Source organism: Mytilus galloprovincialis, chromosome 10, assembly GCF_965363235.1.
Source record: "Mytilus galloprovincialis chromosome 10, xbMytGall1.hap1.1, whole genome shotgun sequence".
NCBI lineage: Eukaryota > Metazoa > Mollusca > Bivalvia > Mytilida > Mytilidae > Mytilus > Mytilus galloprovincialis.
The window spans coordinates 89,668,478-89,690,865 of record NC_134847.1 but is presented as its reverse complement, the minus strand read 5'-3'; the positions used below and the strand labels follow the sequence as shown (position 1 = coordinate 89,690,865).

Genomic DNA, 22,388 nt, shown 5'->3' with positions numbered 1-22,388 from the left:
GCGGTTCTTATGATCAAATGATGGCGTCCGAATATTCCTGTGTGTTTCCAGTTGGAGTTTCATGCTAACGCTGCAGTTTTTCAAAATCTGATATTTAGTTTTTAAGTGATTTTTCGTAACAATTTTGAGTGAAAATTGTTATCAAAAATTAATCATGGAAACTCTGTTTGGTATTGCTTTAATATGTATGAAAGAAAGTATTTCTAAAAATCGTGTTTCCTAATTAATTTATTGGTCTCAAAAGATGAAAGTTGAAAGTTGAATTGAAATAAAGTAGTTAAATCAATGATTTTTTTTCCAACTAGAGGCATAATCATCTGAAAAAAAAACTCTAACGTTTTGTGTCTTGTTTATGGTTAATAACATGGATGAAAAATAAATTGGTTCACCTGAACTTGCTATTTCATCCTAGTTAAAAGATCACTTTTGTGACAGATAATATTCTATATTTTCAAATTGATCTAAAAAAAATATAACTTTAGCTGTAAATAAAGAGAGTTACTTATGTTCATATGAACAGGATTATATTACATTAGCCGTATCTGGCACAATTTTTTGGAATTTTGGGTCATCAATGCTCTTCAACGTTGTACTTATTTGGCTTTATAACTATTTTGATCTGACCGTCACTGATGAGTCTTATGTAGACGAAACGCGCGTCTGGCGTATTAAGTTATAATCGACTCCTAGGAGTCGATATTAAGAATTGAACGATGGACAGTAAGCGCTTGATTTTTTCTTGCTACCTGATTGGAAGATATTACGAGACGTGAATAATCAAAGTTTATTGATTGGTTAGCACAATCCAAACCCAGTAAATGTCCTTTAATCCAGTAGAGTTTTTTGATTTGTTCTCTCTATTTTAGCAATTAGATTTTACACAGGTAACTTTTATCTATAAATAGTCGAATCTTCTGGAGTAAACAACAACGTTAAACGATATATACTACTTCATAACGTGTGATCTCACGGGTGTAGTAAACTTTGTTGATTAATGCACGTGGCTATTCTAGTAAATGAATTACTCTACAAAGCGAGAGCATTTTCTATTTTCATCAGCTAAGAGTCGACTAGCCCTTTTTGAAAGGATAATGCTTGTAACCCTGGTACCTTTAATAACTATTCATATGATCATTCCAGATGCATAGATTTTAAATCGTTGATAAACGTTCGGTTTGGCGCTTTCGTCCAATCGTTTGGTTACAAATACAATGTATGTGTAACGATATTTAAATAAGTACCAAGTCATAAATAGCAATTGTTTTCAATTCGTTTGATATGTTTTAGCCTTTATTTTGCCAAGGAACTTTCCGGTCTGAATTTTCCTTGAAGATAGGTATTTTTGTTATTTTACTTTTCAAATGATCGCAGAAGTGATTTTGTCAAGAATTCCCGTTGACAAAATCTTTAAGTATTTTATGTCTTTTATACACGCGCAGTTTGTAAAATAGTGGTGTTCATAGATTTACAAATATTGTTGAAAATACTATGCGAATTCAAAGAAATCTTCATCATTTATTTGCAGGTGATATACTTTATAGTGTTAATTGTCCAATTCAGCGTTGGAATAATTTTACAACTGGGATCATGAGAAACACCGTTTTGATATTTGGTAATTTCAGGGATATACAACTGATCAACTTCTTTTTATCTGAATATGAGATGCATACCGAAAAGTATAAGATATGTCTTCAAAAAACATTTCCAGTTCTTCACAATATCAAAAGGTTAGACGGAATTATATACTTAATTTCCGATGATTTGAAAGAGGATTTCTGTTTTCATCCAGACATTATTGAACTAAAGAAAAAAGCAAGAAAAGAAATAGCACTCATGATAAATCATATGACTTTACCAAAATTATTGCATGGTATAACACAAATCGATGCAACTGACAATAGTGAAGACTGGATACCAAACCTTATTGACGAAATGCAGATAATGAGTAAGTTATATATTATATTATTAAAGTGTTAGAAAAAATTTTTCTTATCTGCTAACAAAAATAAAATGTTAAGATTGAAATTGCTCCATGTAAACAATAACTATGAAACATAAAAGATACAAGTATGTGTATCCTGTGTAATTTGACTGAAGGCTACGAAAAAAACAAAGATATGATCATATATATTCAATATAGAGACATTTAGCTTTAAATAAAGGCAACAGAGGTATACCGCTGTTCGAAATTCATAAATCGATAGAGTAAACAAATCCGGGTTACAAACTAAAAACTGAGGGAAACGCATCAAATATAAATAAAATACATGATCACATGTATCATAATATAAATCGTGATCTATTTAATTCATTAAACAATTCAGATATCAAATTATGATTAAACCGATATAAATGTGAAAAACATACGAAATAAACAAAATGATTGATGCTAATAAAAACCAGCAGTTTTTAATAGCTATAAAATATACATATGATCATGAATATCTAGATATTTACTTTTTTCAGATCTATGAACATTTTGTAATATCTTATCCTATATGCATGAAAAACATCTGAACACGAGGTACTAAAACTAAAACAGTATGCTCACTGAAACCGAAAAAAACAGAAGTTGTTTCCATACTCATATACGCCTAAATTATCAAAAGACAGCACAATTAGAATATCGAAATTAACCACTTACAATATTTTTTAACGGTTCACGAGAACCGTTAATAAGATAATAACTTCATCAAAATAACTGATCAATAGACATTAACAGCTCCTTGCAAGGGTTAAGGTCAATAATCATAAAGTTCTTATCTTAATAATAAATCGACAAAACTGTACATTTTCAAAAATTATATTACTACATGTTTTTCAAAAATATTTGTATAAGCTATAAGTTAAAAAGAATATTAACTTCGTATACATATAAATTCACTGGATATTTTCATTGTTATTTAAATCCCATTTATACTTAGGTAACTGTTGTTGGTCAAGTCAAATGTCATTACAGCCACGAAACGTAAAATCAATTTTTTTTTTAAAGAAAAACAAAACATAAGGTACACAAAATCAGAATAGTGTATTATAATCAATAATACCGCAATATTGAAGTGTTACATCTCCACGAAAATTTGAACGTTTGAATGAGGTTATGTTTTTTGAAAGAAATGGCATAAACATTTGATAAAATTTTCCATTAAAGAGAAATGTAAATGATATGGGTTTTTCATCCTTGACACAATATAAAAACAAACACAAATAAAGGCCTTTTGTAATTACTTCATCATTTTCTTGTCATATAGTGAATTCGTTCGTTATTTTATATTATTGAATTTATCAGTTCAGCTTATTTTAAAATTGACCATTTTTCTTATTCGAATCAAATTAGAGCTAAACCTATTACTGAAAATCCCGCTAGATTTTCATCTTGCACTCCAATCTGATATGGGTATTTTTTTTCCAACCTTTGTAGTTTGGTTAAAATTTACAAGGGTTATCTTGATATCTGTGTCGAACATGCTGAAATTGGAATCATAATAGATAAAAAGTTATGGTAATAAAGCTAATGAGACAATTCTTCATCCAATTCATAATGTGTAAAAAGTAAACATTAAGCAAGATGCGTTTGCACAAAAAGAACAGTGTGCTTTAAATGACACTTAAGTGACTAGTGAAAAACAATTCAAACATAAAAACCAACGGTCTAATCTATATAAAAATGAAAAACGAGAATCAGGCATGAACTACACAAACAAACGACAACACTGAACGACAGGCTCCATGCATGTTATTTAGTTGAAATTTAAATAACGTTCCAAACGTCTGCTACCTACTATTGCCTTGCCTCTTATTTATGAGAATTAATATTTGTGTTGCATTTCACAAGTTCATTTAATGACCGAAGTGTGTAATACATCTGGTCTTTCTACTTCCAGATACTTTAATGGCATTTCATGTTATCAACAATGAATTATTGATAATGATAAAATTGCGTAAAACGTCATTTTATCGATCGATCGATCGATCGAGAGAGAGAGAGAGAGAGAGAGAGAAACAATGCACAGGTTATAGATTAAACAAAATATTCTAGCAAACCATGAATGTTTGTGCGCAAATAAGACCAATTTGACTAGTTGATGCATATATTGAATCAACTTCATGTCATATGGTTAAGTATTTAGTGTTCAAAAATCGCATTCTTATCATTACATAAAGTCACAAAGTATATTGCTTTTTAGATAATCTAAAAATAACCGTGCAATATGCTTTTTGATGTGCAATGTTCTTTTTGCAATCTACAGTTTTTTCTCTACCTTCCAAAATATAGTTAAACATGTGACTATCTCTAAAAGAATCAAGTTTATCAAAATATACGAATTAATAATATTATAAAAATATAGCCTTTAAGGTCGATAAAAGGATATATTGACCTGAAAGGAGTATATAAAATATACTTATAAAATAAAAAAGTATATAAAATATACTTCTTTGGGTCGATATATCCTGTATTGACCTTATACAAAGGCTATATTTGTTATATTATTAATTGCCGATCATATTTGTATCAATACCACGATTTGATTTTGTAGGAATTTGATAGATATCATATTGGCTCCTTGACAATAACAAAATAGTATACACTTACTGCCTTTGATGAGCTAAATATGCGGTTTTATTGACCTTGAAAAAATGAGATTCACTGAGGCCGACGGCCGAAGTGAATATCAATTTTTCAAAAGTCTTTTTAACCCCATATTTACCGAAACAAAAGACAATAATTGTTTTATTCCATATAACGAGAGAAGAAAATGTATTTAATGCAAACATATACCAAAACAAATTGTACATGAAACATTTTACCATAGCGTGCATGTAAAAGCGCGTAACGTTTAGTGCGGTGAATAACACTTTCTCAGGTGAATATGCTTTTTTATTCAAAATCCAATTCATATAGAGAAACCTTCTAAAATAATACCAATTTGGAATAATAGTTATTATTTCATTTACTTTTTTTTTGTTTGATTGACATCTTTTGTATTTGAAGATTTTTTTTTCGTCAAATAATCAATCACAGATATCGTTGTTTCAAAACGTTTAACAATATCCTGAAATTCATTACATGACGTCACAAAGTATATTGGTTTTTAGATATTTAAAATTAACCGTGCAATATACTTTTTGCTATCTGCCGTTTTCTCTCTACCTTCCAAAATATAGTTAAACATGTGACATTCTCTAAACGAATCAAATTTATTAAAATACACGAATTAATAATATTGACATATATTGATACAAAATCATGTTTCTTTTAAATGTAGATTTATCTAATTTTATCACGAAATATTTCCAGAACCTTTTTAATCAAAGACGCTGATAATTAAAAGGACAATTCAGATTAATTGGCCGAAGAGGAATCGCCATTTTTTTGTTTTAGAATAACAGTTCATTCAAATCATTCGTTTTTCAAGGAAATCAACATATAACGTTAATTCGTGTTGACTTTTGGCTTTTTGTAACTGATAACGTTGGTGGAATGGACATTTTCATCTATAATCAAGACTAATCGCGACAACTTAAATTTCTTTCAACATATGATTCCCTTTAACAACTTAAAATTTACAATGCAGATTGAAGGTTATAACGGGTTCATTTAAAAAAAAATTGTGAATATAAAATAGATGTTTACCTATCCATCATATCATAGAGGATAAAGATTGAGACAACTCTGCTTTAACGTTTTGCCTTCACAATTGAGCAAAACTAATAACCATTAATTACGTTATAAAGGACTCAGTAGGGTAAAATACGTTACAATTCTAAAAGATAAAACATCAATGTGATTTATTAGTATAAGATACAGAGAAAACAAAGATAAAACAAACTACTCAGCTACGTCGGGTCTGTGTTTTTATTATTATTATTTATCTATTTATATTTGTATCGACCTGATGAGTTAAGCCTTTTTCAACTGATTTTTATAGTCCATTCTTATGTCATACTGTCAGACCACTGTCCCAGGTTAGGGGATGATTGGATCCTGTGTATGTGTGGGTGTCCCTAGATAGGAGCCTGTAATTCAGTACTGTTGTCATTTGTTGATGTGTTACATATTTGTTTTTCGTTCATTTTTTGTACATGCCGTTAGTTTTCTTGTTAGAATTATTTTACATTTGTCATTTGGTGGCCTTTTATAGATGACTATGCGGTATGGTCTTTGCTCATTGTTGAAGGCCGTATGATGACCAATAGTTGTGACTTTTTGGGTCATTTGGTCTCTTGTTGAGAGGTGTCTCATTGACAAGCATACACCCCTTCCTTTTTAGAATGACAATCAGAAAACAAGGCTACCGACTTGGATTGTTGACCATGTCGACTCTTTTTCTAGCAGAGTCTTCCTTGAAGCATTTACATCTGTCATGATCTGGCATGCAGAATGTTGAAAGCAAGTTACAAATTTACCTTCATATGATATATCTATTTTGATTTATGCATACTATAACTCTACACTCTAAACTAAGCTTACAATAAAATGTACTACCTAAAAGTTTGATACAACACATGTGATTTAAAACTACTACAGTTATCGCATGATCATGAGTTGAGAAAGAAACTCACATGACTTTCAATTAGACTTCATGCGTAAATCATACGTTTTCAATATATGCGATACACAGATGTATTTATACGTGCGAACACTGCACGTTAAGAGCATACGATGTACACATACTTCATATATCGCATGATTTACACATGATTCACGGATGACTTTCGCGTGTAAAAGCCTTCGTGTATATATCATGCATTTACAAAAAATATGCGATACACGCATGTTAAATGCGTGCGAAAACCGCACATTACGATCCTGCGATTTACACATACTTTATATATCGCTTGATTTTCGAATGATTTACGCATGATTTTCCCATATATTGGCTTTCATTTTTTTATATTGTTTAGTTTTCTCGTTTGAATTGTTTTACATTGTCATATCGGGGACTTTTATAGCTGACTATGCGGTATTGGCTTTGCTCATTGTTGAAGGCCGTACGGTGACCTATAGTTGTTAATGTCTGTGTCATTTTGGTCTCTTGTGGAAATTTGTCTCATTGGCAAACATACCACATCGTTTTTTATACTTCGTGCGTTTATCATGCTTGGCACTTTTACCTGTATACATATAAAGAAAGGTGGGGGTAAATCACCTTTTACCATAGAAAGTGGTCAGACCGCACAACGTGAGAACAATTTAATAAAAAAAATAATTTTGACCTTTTAAATTCGCAAAAACACATATTTGCATGTAATGCTACATATCATGAAAGTAATTGTCAATCGTACAAACGTTTATTATAGATGACATGGTTTATACGATGAGAATCAACGAAAAGAATACTTATGGTTTTCCATCTATGTCCCGTTATAACGTGGAAGCTTGCCAGATTGTGCTTATCGGGAATACAAAAGATGTACAATGGTTTTTTTCTGCTTTGTCAGAATCAAAAATGGTCGAACCTTCCATGGTAGAACTAGTGATGTGGCCTCATTGTCGACTTGTTAAAGAAAGGCTGTCAGGACTTGTCTGTATCACAGGAGTAAATTTGGAAAGATATCATAATCAACTAGTCGATATTACGACATTTAAATCGAAGGAGATTGTCACAATAACCCGTGATGAGACGACGGTGCCGGACATGTTAGAAGGAACTATTTTGGTTGATGCTAGAGGAACCGATTGCAAATGGATCTCGGATTTGATTGATTGGTTACATAGACTAAGTAAGTTTTTGGCTTTTTTTAAACAACTACAGGTTTTTGGGGGTTCGTGTTACTCAGTCTTTTATTTTTGGTGTGGTTTTTTTTGTTTGACACTGCATTGATAGTTTGTTTCGACTTATAAGCATGAATATCCCTGTTTAATCGTTCTACTCTTTTTTAATCTATTGTAAAAAAAGTTAACTTTATCATAATATTAACAAAATTAACAATTAAATAGAATAATAATTTAAGGCTATTAAAATTTTATTTAGTCGTTAAAATCATTAAAGTCATATGAAAGCAGTGAGTGGTGAAAAATAATGTGTATCCAATTATTGAACCAATGCATGTATATATCATAAACTTAGTCATCTGTGCACGATTTTATCATTTGTTACGCAAATATATCGTATAATCGTCAATTTTTTTTCTCTCTGTGTGTTAAGATTGAACAAATATGGCTGCTCATTAAATGCCGTGTTTTGAAATTGTCACCTTATAGTAATCAAATAACAAAAAAACTATGGGTATTCAGCACGTGTTTAACAAGAACAATCAGATAATTGTATATTTTAATGCCAGATTCATGCATATTGTGATCACCGGATTTTTACGAGGAGGGTTATGCTCAGGTCACTATGCATACGGAAAATATGTCGACGAATTGCTTCCTGAAAGCAAGCAATTGAAAATAAGTAAACTTCTTCTAAATGTGGACAAATTAAAGAACTTTCATCAGAAAAAAATATTTGTACATAAGTTGTATAATGCAAACTATCCATTTAGTTAATTTTTTTTTAATTTGAGGTTTCTTATGACTTTAAGTATTAACTTAGATAAGTAACAAATAATCAGCAGCATAAATTTAATTGCAAAAATTGAATTTAAAACTTTTCAAGTGGAAGTTACAGAAATATGTGTTGATTCAGTACACCTTGCATGTCATAGCATATGTTCTACACAACGAATATACCCTTGTTGTTTTGAAGTGTTTATTGTAATTTGAATTAAAAAAAAACGTTGTATAACTTTTTGACTCATCATTTTTCAAATGTAAAATATATTGTACACCAAATTATTTTTGTGGATATTCTTTTTCGCATTTAGCCCATTTTTCGGCGATTTAATTTCTCGATACTCAGACATAACAACAATTTAAACATATTCCCGACGATTCATTATCGCGATATTTTTCTGCCTAAAAAATAAATTGGGATACAGTAGTCCGCTTCATATTATTTGTATATTTTTTATATTTGTCGTTTCAGTAGTAATACACTTTTGACATGGCTCACTATTTACACATCCCCCAATTGTGTGTTTGTGCCATGGTCATATATTTAACATTTGTATCTATTATGACCGCTTGTTTTGCGCTCACATATTATGGGACTGTCATAAAAGCGAGCTGTTAAGTAAGCTATAAAACCATATTACATTCACATTTTTTACATAAGGAAATGCCTATACCAACTTACAAATATGAAGCTGTTTTACATTCGTTTGATGTGTATGAGCTTTTGATATTTCCATTTGATAAGGAGTTTTCCAATTCAGATTTTCCTTAGAGATTGGTATTTAAAGTCTTTCCCTACTAGAGAAAAAACCTAATTCATATACAATTGTGTTTTGTTCTACTATATTTTTACATAGCCTCCTCCTGTGTCTTTCAAAGTTTTCAATACCATCGGTAGACCTCATCATGAATTATTTCTAGATTACCCTGTGTAGGATTAAATCCTTCTTTTATTTGCTTTTTCCGACATGTTCTTTGTTTTTAAAGGTATCATAACCTTATTTAAACAACAGTTTGATCTTATCATGAAGTCTAGCCAGATGGCCCTGTGTTTGATTTCATCATCTTCGGTGAGAGATATTTTTTTATGTGCATATTCGTTTCAAATTATTACAGACTAGAATCGATTTCAAAATTTCAACATAAACGCACAGGAAATTTTGCGATTTTAATAACCATAAAAATTATTTTTCATCAACCCTCAAGTTATATAAAAGTTATTTCCCTTGAAATATAATACACAATTTTCAAAACTATATTTCGACAACAGGAAGTCGTTAAGACTTGATTCAATTTACTGATAATCATTACTTAATGTGACCTTTCATTTGTAACTAAGGAGAAAGGTGACCCAGTGCAAAAAGTAAATTAACAAAAACTCGAAGGAAAACTCAAAACGGAAATTCCGTAATCAATTGTAAAGTCAAAAGCACAAACTAATCAAACGAATGGATAACAACTGTCATATTCTCGACTTGGTACTGGCATTTTCTTATGTAAATTAAATTTATACCTAGCTTAACATTTAACTTGTACGACAGACGCATAACATTCAATTATATTTACCAAAGATTTGTGAACAAAACATAATAGTTAAAAATGTAAAAATAGGAACACAGCCGTCAATATTGTGTCACATTCCTGAATTGGTACATGCTTTTTCAACTGTAGAAAATGATCGATTGAACCTGGTTTCATAGCGCTAAACCTCTCACTTGCATGACAGTCACATCAAAGCGAGTCAAATGACTGTCAACATAAATATCAAAAGAGCAAAAAAGAAGACAATTTTAATTATCGATGAATAGCACATCTTTATTATTTAATGTGTGAAAGGAAGGGCGAAAGATACAAGAGGGCCATGGCTAAAAATGAAAAAGACAAACAGACAAATAATAGCATACAAGACACAACATAGAAAACTCAGGACTAAGCAAAACAAACCCCATCAAAAACTGGGGGTGATCTCAGTTACTCCGGAAGTTCCTGGCCAACATGTGGCACCCGTCGTGTTGCTCATGAAATGGAAAGTTCACAATAGGGAAGGTGGGATCATTTCTTTTATCGTAAAATTCTGTTTTCAACCGACCGTAGAAACGCTTTAACCTTGTAAATCGTAATATTTGCAAAATGTCGTAAAAAAATCAATGATCATTTTTTTTTTCCTCGTATGGCCAGTGCACGATGCAATGAAGACATCGCCGGCATTGTCAACTTCGTTCATGATTTAATATCTGCACCGAACATTGTCTAAATCGTCCCCTTTCCTGTCTACATCGTTCAGATCGCCGACATCGTGACGACATCGTCTTTATCGTCCCCTTTCCGGCCTACATCGTTGACATAGCTGACATCGTGATAATGAAAACACCGTGAAGAAATCGTCTTCATCGTCCCCTTTCCTGTATACAACGTTGACATCGCCGACATCGTGATGTTGAAAACATCGTGACGACATCGTCTACAACGTCCCCCTTCCTGTCTACATCGTTGACATCGCCGATATCGTGATGTTGACAACATCGTGAGGACATCGTCTACATCAGTTTTCTTTCTCTCGACATCGTTGACATCGCCGATATCGCGATGTTGAAAATATCGTTTACATCGTCCCTCTTTTATGTCAACATCTTGTAATTGCCAAAATCGCGAAGTTGACAACATTGTTACAACATCGTCTAGATCGTCTTACTTGCTGTCTACATAGTGGACAACGACGACATTAGTTTGTTAGTTATACGATACAGTATATTTCATTATTGGTATGTACGACTTTGTATTTTGTCTTTTAAGTTTATGAAACTGTAACTCTAGACCCATTTTAATGGAAGAGGAATACCGGAAAAAAGTCTAAATTGGCAATTTTGAGGACATATTTTTTCTAAATGTATCCTTATCTAGCTTTCAGTAGCTACAAGCTATCTTTTTCAAAACTATTTGTATTTTATGTTTACTCATGTGGCTTTTCTTTTTTTTGGTTGGATACGTTAAGTATGTATTTCTACTGTGGGAACTTTTTGTGTTTTCCTTTTTCATCTCTGACCAGGCAGAGGGGGACGGTTTTGGTCCAACTAAATTCAGTTAAACACTAGTAATGTGTTAGCAATATCGACGATGTCAACGATGAAGACAAGAGTATGAAACGATATCGACAACGGTATACACAATTGTTTCAACATTGTCTACATCTCGATACCGTCAATGTAAACGATTTAGACATGAGTATGAAACGATATCGACAACGGTATACAATATTGTTTCAACATTGTCTACATCTCGATACCGTCAATGTAAACGATTTAGACATGAGTATGAAACGATATCGACAACGGTATACAATATTGTTTCAACATTGTCTACATCTCGATACCGTCAATGTAAACGATTTAGACATGAGTATGAAACGATGTCGACAACGGTATACAGTATTGTTTCAACATTGTCTACATCTCGATACCGTCAATGTAAACGATTTAGACATGAGTATGAAACGATATCGACAACGGTATACAATATTGTTTCAACATTGTCTATATCTCGATACCGTCAATGTAAACGATTTAGACATGAGTATGAAACGATATCGACAACGGTATACAATATTGTTTCAACATTGTCTACATCTCGATACCGTCAATGTAAACGATTTAGACATGAGTATGAAACGATATCGACAACGTTGTACAATATTGTGTCAACATTGTCTACTTTGCAACGTCGACAATATCGGTACTACTGTGTACACTGGACATGCATAAGCCGATCTAGCTCAGTTGATAAACATATTGTTTGCTATCTTCATTTTCATCTGATATGATCATTTATGATCTACTCATTGCCTAATAAAAATATTTTTTTTATTGCAGTGTCGACTGTATACATATTGAGATATGAGTCGATTGGTATGCACAGAGAATTCAATGCTTATGATGAAAATAATGATGATAATGATGGCTTGATTTTGCTTATGGGGAATAGTGAAGAGGTACAACAGTTTTACACTACGTTATTGAAATCACACATCGGAAAAGGTTCACAGTTAATTTTGCAATGTGTTCCAACAGGGCGAATTCATAACGACACAATTAAGAGCGTCATATGTATAGTAGCAAAATCTTCTAAAGATGAAGACTTTGTATCGTCCATACAGATTGAAAATTTAGAGTGCTGGCCAAACAATGTTGTAACACTAGTCCGGGAACAAACAAGTGTACCGAATATATTGCTGAAAACCAAACAAATCGTTGACACTGGGAAGGATGACATGTGGCTTTCAGACGTTATGGATGAAATAAATAGAACAAGTAAGTAGCTCGATTTTTCTTTCCTTAACTCAAATAATTATTAAACAGAAGTAGAGTGAATATAAAAAAGAAGATGTGGTATGATTGCCAATGAGACAGCTATCTACAAAAGACCAAAATGACACAAACATTAACAACTATAGGTCACCGTACGGTCTTCAACAATGAGTAAAGCCCATACCGCATAGTCAGCTATAAAAGGCCCCGCTAAGACAATGTAAAACCATTTAAACGAGAAAACTAACGGCCTTATGTATGTAAAATAAATGAACGCAAAACAAATATGTAACACATAAACAAACGACAACCACTGAATTACAGGCTCCTGACTTGGGACAGGCACATACATCAATAATGTGGCGGAAGCATACGTGGAACTCGAACAATCCAGTATCTGTCTGAAAATGTAAACTTTCATTAGATTGATAATGAAAACGGGGAACGTGTCAAAGAGACAAATAATTGAACAAAGAGCAGGAAAAATATCCCAAGGCCACCCATGCGTCTTAGACACAGCGTAAAAAGCACCCATCCTGAGTCGAGTTTTACCTGGCCCTTTACTGGTTTACTTTACTTGTTAAACGTAATTGGACGTCACACTTAACTCCAAAACATACAAATAAACTACAATTAAAAAAACATATTAACACTAACAAAGGCACGAGTTCCCGAACAAATGCAACGGGGTTAAACAGATTTTATTAAATCGAAACCCTCCCCCTATACCAACAGCCAACTTTTAATAAACAAACAAAAGCAACTATTGTGACTACACTTCCACACAGTTAAATCAAACAAACCTTTCCCTATTTTACGAAATGGTAGTTTTCTTAATATAAATGCAAATGTATTTGTTGTAACTCATTTAAAGCCTTCCTTCCAAATGAGAAAGGTAAAAATGCTAGCTGTTAAATTTCCATATAGTAAATTTGGTGTACGTTTCGGCAACAAATGTTATCGACAGGTTCCTTTAAGCATCAATTGCGCCCCTTTCGAGCCGAATAGTCCGGAATCTGATGTTCAGTAGATGTCGTTTGTTGGTGTGGTTCATAAGTTTTTCTCGTTTGTTGTTTTTTAAATAAATTAGACCGTTTGTTTTCCCGTTTGAATGGCTTTATACTAGTAATTTTTTGGGCCATTTATAGCATGCTGTTTGGTATGAGCCAAGGCTCCTTGTTGCAACCCGTAATTTGACATATAACGGTTTACTTTTATAAATTGTGCCTCGGATGCAGAGTTGACGCATACGCACTCATATCACATCTTCTTATATCTATTCTTCTTAATTGATTTTAATTGATATATTCAATAACTCTTATCGAAGTAGACTTGGAACCGGTTTTGCACCCAAATTAGCAACACGACGGGTGCCACATGTCGAGCAGAATCACCTCACACTTCAATGGAGTGGTCAGTTAATTGTCCACTTACAAGTTTGAATGGTTCTCTGGTATCTTTAGCCCTTCTATAATCATTATTTGGATGATATCTTATCGTTAAATAATCCAAAATTTTCTAGATACACTTCCGAATTCCAAAAGAACTACGTTTAGTTAAATTAATTTAAAAGGTAATAACGCTCATTTTCTAGATTTTTATATTTTTTAAATCAAATTTATTGCACAATATGCAGTTATAATAACTACCATGTCTACAGCATTTGATAATGCACCCCTGTAGGTTTAGTTTAACTAAACAAAAACGGAGATTGTTAAGTAAATAATTATCAATTGTTAGATTCTATATATCAAGAACAGATTACAACAGAAATAATTTCCTTGAAAAAAATTGTATTCATGGACCGATTTGAACTAGTATATGTTAGTTATCCTGGTCATGACCCTGTTGATTTTAAAAATATTTAAGTTTTACACGTAAATTCGAAACTATACGCTAAACTTTACGACGATTTGTGTGCTCTATTCTTTACTTCTCTTTTGATAATGTTCCTTTTGGCACCATCTTATGGTGTTTATATATAACAATTCGTTCGCTATACCCGTGTCTGTTTAGACGTTTTGGATTTTAATTAACGTAATATATGTATTATTGGTAAATTATACCGAAAATCCGTTACAACAAACTACTAAAAAACATTTACCTAATACTTTGTAAATTCTCATTGGTTTTGAAGTTTGGTTGTACTTGTAGAAAACTTCTTTAAAACGGGATGACACATATTCATTTTTATGGGGATCTTGATAACCGAGTCCGTTTATTTAAAACAATAAACTTATCGATCCTTTGAATTAACTTAATGTTACCAAATCAACACTGTAATTCGATTTTTATATATTGTTTTCATTGGTAAAAATATTGATTGCGTTATCAGTATATTAAAAGCAAACACAATATAATTGTTATAAACATATGCTGATTCATAGAACTACAATCTGTCGATAACTGTATCTTTGCATTGCACAAGATCATGTGTTCTCTGACTGTTTATGACGTCTTTATACTGAATTCATGTGTATTGATTGACAATTCAGTCCTGTATGCATTATTTTTAAGTAATTGCCATTGGCTGTGAACAAGCTGTAAGTAACTGCAAGTACTCTCAGATCTGAACATAGTATCTTACCCGTCCACGTCTTTTCTGTGTTTTTGTTAAATGTTTTTATATTTGTAACCATCTGATGAGTTAAGGCTTTTTTCAATAGATTTTTATAGTTTGTTCCAGGTAAAGGGGAGTTTGGTGTTCCGCTTACATGTTAAACCCGCCGCACTCTGTTTTGCCTTTTTCAATTCGTGAGCCTTGTAATTCAGTGCTTGTCGTTCGTTTGTTGCTGTTTGATATATTTGTTTTCGTTAAAAAAAAAGTTACATCAATTAGGCCGTAAGTTTTCTTTTTTGTATTGTTTTACATTTCTGATTTCGGGGCTTTTTATAGCCGATTACAGCGGATTATGTAAAATGGAATACATGATCATTTGAACATCGGTAAACTAATGTTTCCAAATTGAGTAAATATGTATTGTAGGATGAAATGTATACACTTGAGACTACTAAGAGGACAAGTGTATCATAGTCTTTCATGATAATTGTCTTGAGGATTATACAGTTAATTCGAACTAAAACGAATGTTAATTATCGATGAATAGGACATATTTGTTATTCAATGTGAAGAACCTTGAAACATTGTCAAATTTTCCAAATTTTGTCCACAAAATATATTTCAATTAAATAATTTAGCAGAAAAAGCAACCGATCTAGCTCAATTGTAATTAACATATTTTAAGTTTAGTTTCTTCTTATTTGACCATGTATTATGTTTAACATCGATCGGTCAATTAATATATTGACTAATAAAATAAATTTTTAGTGTGCATCAAAAATGATGTTTATTGATATTGTTATATATATATTGATGAACTTGTTTTTTTTAATGTATTTCAATTGTCTCCGCTTGACTTTTGTTGTCATTTATTGTTGTTTTATATTTTGTGATTCTGTCCAACATGTCATGTCCTTATCTATTAATGATCCTCTCAATTCAACATCATAGTATTGACAGTTATACATGTTGCTAGAGGAGAAGTATAATGCCATCATTAACCTTATCACCATATTTTTTTTTAACTTTTTAACTTTAGACTGCTATTGAAAATTTTAACATAAATACAGGTTCTAAAAATCATTTATCTATTTATGTATCACAGTGCTTGGTGTTGTTTTTTTAGATAAAATTAATATAAATTACAAAAACAAACAATTTTTTATTGCAGTGCCGACTGTATACATATTGAGATTCAAAAACGTCAATGCTTTGTATGGTCACCCAAGATATGAGTCGATTGGTATGTACAGAGAATTCAGTGATTATGACGAAGATAATGATGATGTTTATGATGTTGATGGCTTGATTTTGCTTATGGGGAATAGTGAAGAGGTACAACAGTTTTACACTACGTTATTGAAATCACAAATCGGAAAAGGTTCACAGTTAATTTTGCAGTGTGTTCCTACAGGGCGAATTCATAACGACACAATTAAGAGCGTCATATGTATAGTAGCAAAATCGTCTAATATTGTAGACTTTGTATCGTCCCTACAAATTGAAAATTTGGAGTGCTGGCCAAACAATGTTGTAACACTAGTCCGGGAACAAACAAGTGTACCGAATATATTGCTGAAAACCAAACAAATCGTTGACACTGGGAAGGATGACATGTGGCTTTCAGACGTCATGGATGAAATAAATAAAACGAGTAAGTAGCTCGATTATTCTTTCCTTAACTCAAATAGTTATTAAACAGCAGATGTTTGAGTGAAACATACATGCAAAACATGCTTCGAAACAAACAGTAAGTCCTACATTTCTTATTAAAAAGGTCAAATGTGAAACATGCTTCAAAACCAACTTACTATATTCTTAATCTGCAAATATATTCATTGCACTCTCAAATTCACAATTTGACTCCGATTGTCAAAAAATGGACAAATTATAAATGCTAATTAAGAGTGTCATAGTTTTGAACAAACATTGTTTTGATTAAACAATTAAATCCTTTGTCCATACAGTGTCATTATACTATATTTAGAAAAATTATTAACTGTTTTAAATGGTATTTTCAAGAGACTACACAAGTCTACTTACTAATTTAAAGGGGCAATAGCTGTCAAATTCATGGTCACCGATTTGACTTGATAAATTACAAAAACAAACAATTTTTAATTGCAGTGCCGACTGTATACATATTGAGATTCAAAAACGTCAATACTTTGTATGGTCACCCAAGAGATGAGTCGATTGGTATGTACAGAGAATTCAGTGATTATGACGAAGATAATGATGATGTTGATGGCTTGATTTTGCTTATGGGGAATAGTGAAGAGGTACAACAGTTTTACACTACGTTATTGAAATCACAAATCGGAAAAGGTGCACAGTTAATTTTGCAGTGTGTTCCTACAAGGCGAATTCATAACGACACAATTAAGAGCGTCATATGTATAGTAGCAAAATCTTCTAAAGATGAAGACTTTGTATCGTCCATACAGATTGAAAATTTAGAGTGCTGGCCAAACAATGTTGTAACACTAGTCCGGGAACAAACAAGTGTACCGAATATATTGATGAAAACCAAACAAATCGTTGACACTGGGAAGGATGACATGTGGCTTTCAGACGTTATGGATGAAATAAATAAAACGAGTAAGTAGCTCGATTATTCTTTCCTTAACGCAAATAGTTATTAAACAGCAGAAGTATGAGTGAAACATATATGGAACTCTGACAATCCAATATCAGTCTGAAAATATAAACTTTGTAAAATTGATTATGGACACGGGCATTTGGTCAAAGAGACAAAAAAATGAACAAAAAGTAGGAAAAAATTCAAAGGCCGTCTAAAACACAGCTTGAAAATCACACACCCGGAGACGGACTTTACCTGGCTCCGTAAACAAAATGTGTACTAGTGCAATGAAAATGGTCGTCACACTTAAATCTGCATATCTAAATGAAGGACAATTAAATAAACGTTTAAGACTAGCAAAGGCCCGAATACATGTAAAAATTCGGCGGAGTTACACATGTTGTGAAAGTATTTCACCTTCCCCTATATTTCAAGCCAATGTAGAATCAACAAACAAAACAACTCTTTGGAATACAGTTCTACATAATCGTAACAAATCATTTGGTAATAATGAATGCAAATATATTTGTTGCAACTCAACTCAAGCATTCCTCCTTAGTGAGAAAGGTTTTGGATTTTGATGAACGTAAATAAAATTAACGGTACCAATTTTCTTGCACCAGATGCGCATTTCGACAATACATGTCTCTTCAGTGATGCTCGTGGCCAAAATATTTGAAATCCAAAGCTCATTTAAAAGATGAAGAGCTATAATCCAAAAGGTCCAAAAAGTATTGCCAAATCCGTGAAAGAAATCAGACCTTTGCATGAGGGAGATACATTCCTTAATTTATCATAATTTCTAATATTTTGTAACAGCAAATTTTAATAACACAAAAAATCCATATTTTCATGCCAGTACCGAAGTACTGGCTACAGGGCTGGTGATACCCTCGGGGACTAATAGTCCACCAGACTAAATATATGTCTAACTGGTAAATTATATTTATTAGGACAGGGAATTCGTTACGAAAAACTTCTGAAACCTATACTTAATTCTTTCTGTATAAATATTACGTTTTAAAGTTTAGTTGTACCTATAGAAAACTTATTTAAAACGGAATAACACATTTTTATTAATTTTTATGGAGATGTTGTTTATCTTATCTGGCAATTTCGAAACGATCCGGGTAAACTTATCAACCTTCAAATTAACTTAATCTAAAAAGTTATCGATTCAACATAGTAATTTGATTTTTAAATATTTTTTTAATTGGTATCAGTGAAGATTTTGTTTCAGATAAATAAAATATATAGTTGTTATATACATATGCTGTTTCACTACAATCTGTCGATACCTGTATCTTTGCATTGCACAAGGTCATGTTTTTCTCTGACTGTTTACACTTTATACTAAATTCGTTTGATAATGCTCAGGGTAACATATTTGTCATTAAGGGCCAACCCGTAATAAAATCACGATATATTCAAGCCCCCATGAATTATTTCGATTCTAATAGGACAAATACGGTAATTCTTTTGGATCGAAGCGCTCTAGGTGGATGACAATATTTGCCGTTCCCATAAATAAACGCACACTTAAATTGACGTAAAAGAACGTAGCAAACTGAAGTAGTGACATGCTTAATCTATTTTCAATGACGTATTTAAATAGTTTTTGATGAATTTAATATAATTTACTTAAATGTATTATATGTATAAAAATAATTGGCTTGTATCAGATTTTAGCATTGTTTGTTTACGTTTCTTTGTTGTGATGATTTTCAGTTTCACAAGCGTGTATTTTCCCGTAAATTGCTTATATTCTTACGTCATCTTTCTATGACGTCGGGTACCTCATTCATAAAAAAGAATATGACGTGGGAGTACAATCGGAACAGCCCTGGCAATATATTCATATTTTACCACGGGTGTGTACTCAAAGCGTTTGAAGGACGTCATGTTAGAATGATTAATAATTTATATTATGTTATTATCATTTGCTCTTGGCTGTGAACTAGCGAATATTCTCAGATATGAACTTACTGTCTTATTGTTGTTCAGATGTACAAACTCCCGTCCACGTCTTCTGTGTGTTTTGATAGATGTATTTCTATTTGTAACAATCTGAAGAGTTAAGCATTTTCAACCGATTTTTATAGTTTGTTAATTTTTCAGTGGTTTTAGTTCGTTTGTTGCTGTTTTATATATTATTTTTTCGTTAGTAAATTTTTACATCAATTAGGATGTTAGTTTGCGCTTTTGAATTTTTTTTATTTCAGATTTAGGGGCCTTCTATATCTGACTAAATAGTATGGCTTTATTGTTGAAGGTGACCGTAAGTTGTTAATTTCTGTGTCATTTCATCTCGTGAGGACAGCTTACTCATTGGCAATGGCAAAGCGAATATAAAAAAAAAGAAGATGTGGTATGATTGCCAATGAGACAACTATCCACAAAAGACCAAAATGACACAAACATTAACAACTATAGGTCACCGTACGGCCTTCAACAATGAGCAAAGCCCATATTGCATAGTCAGCTATAAAAAAAAAACGAAATGGCAAATGTGAATCATTTCAAACTAGAAAACTAACGGCCTAATTTATGTACAAAACTGAACGAAAAACAAATATGTAATATTTAGGGACCAGCTGAAGGACGCCTCCGGGTGCGGGAATTTCTCGCTACATTGAAGACCTGTTGGTGACCTTCTGCTGTTGTTTTTTTATTTGGTCGGGTTGTTGTCTCTTTGACACATTCCCCATTTCCATTCTCAATTTTATGTAACACGTAAACAAACGACAACCCCTGAATTACAGGCTCCTGACTTGAGACAGGCACATACATACAGAATGTGGCGATGTTAAACATGTAAGCGGGATCCCAACCTTCCCCTAACCTGGGACAGTGGTGTAACAGTACGACAAAAGAACGAAGCTGGTTTAAGAAAATTATGTTTTTATTTCCGATGCAAACACAATTTGAATAAGTCTGTTTAAAGGTTAAGTTAGTTTTTAGTTTTAGATGAATGACGAAGTTTGTGTGCTTTGTATGAAATATTATCATAGAAAACTGGATGTGAAATAACTGAACGTCTGCACGTTGATTGGTATTTTTGAAAATGCCCTTGTACCGATAGTTAATCTAAGTAAATGTTTTGAAAAGTTTGTTGTAGTCTTTTTCACTAGTATATATAAAACGTATGAATGTACTAGTTTTGACACTGGAATTCCAAAAAAAAGAAGCAATTATTTACACAATAAAAAATATATTATAAATTTTGAAAAGAATACACATTTAAAAAAAGTTTTATATATACCTGTAGTAGAATATAGAAACACACAGCAATACACACAGTAAAACTTAGTTGAAAAGAAGTCCGAGTCCGATGTCAGAATAGGTAACAAAAAAAACTAAGCAAAATGATAGTGATAAATACATTAAATATTACTAAAGGAATACTAGTAGGTACTGACATGCCAGCTCCAGACCTCAATTAAACTGTTTGCAAGATTATGTGTCAATCATATGAAAAGCAACCACAGTCCCTTCCATTAGAGGTTGAGTAGCATGCCATCATATGAAAATCAACCACAGTCCCTTCCGTTAGAGGTTTAGTAGCATGCCATCGTATGAAATATACGAAGAACATAACCCTATAATGTCAACAACTGGTTTTAGAATAAATGTGTGTATTTCCTACGCAAAGACCCTCTAAGTTAATCAATCCGTAATGACCTGATAACAATATCGCAACTATATTCCTTCTGAATACGTATGTTTAAAGGTTTTGGTAGCTTTAAAGTAAATGCCGACATGTTTAAAAATACTTCCATGATAGACAGGGTATGAAATACCTGAATGTATAAGATGTCTGCTTGTTGATTTTTATTCACGAATGATGTCCTTGTACCGGTGACAAAATAAGCTAAATATTTTGACTAGTTTGTGATATCGAAAACCTCGGTGTAATAATTTTTCAGTAATACAGAGATTTATTTGAAATCTCTGAGGTCAAAAGACTGTTTGTTACAAAGAGTACATGTATTTTTCTTAATGGATGCCGACCCTAACTTGACATATAGAACTAATTTGCAACTGTTTATGTCTATCGTTTCAACCTACAAAAAAACAAAATACAAACACTAAGTCCTACATAAAAAAAGTCAAATGTGAAACATGCTTCAAAACCAACTTACTATTTTCTTAATCTGTAAATATATTCATTGCACTCTCAAATTCACAATTTGACCCCGATTGTCAAAAAATGGACAAATTATAAATGCTAATTAAGAGTGCCATAGTTTTGAACAAACATTGTTTTGATTAAACAATTACATCATTTGTCCATACAGTGTCATTATACTATATTTAGAAAAACTATTAACTGTTTTAAATGGTATTTTCTAGAGAGTACACAAGTCTACTTACGAATTTAAAGGGGCACTAGCTGTCAAATTCATGGTCACCGATTTGACTCAAATTCTCATATTTAATTTA

At 32.1% G+C, this 22,388-nt stretch overlaps 1 protein-coding gene across 1 annotated transcript in view; it reads left to right on the top strand.

Moving 5' to 3' along the window:
* LOC143049606 (uncharacterized) overlaps window positions 1-17,023 on the top strand; it is a 39,139-nt gene extending 22,116 nt beyond the window's left edge. The window contains exons 8-11 of the mRNA XM_076223206.1: window positions 1,526-1,945; window positions 7,303-7,725; window positions 12,367-12,804; window positions 16,533-17,023. Of these exons, the coding sequence (XP_076079321.1) occupies window positions 1,526-1,945; window positions 7,303-7,725; window positions 12,367-12,804; window positions 16,533-17,023 (1,772 nt within the window). The remainder of the gene's footprint in view (window positions 1-1,525; window positions 1,946-7,302; window positions 7,726-12,366; window positions 12,805-16,532) is intronic.
* Window positions 17,024-22,388: the final 5,365 nt, after the last annotated feature.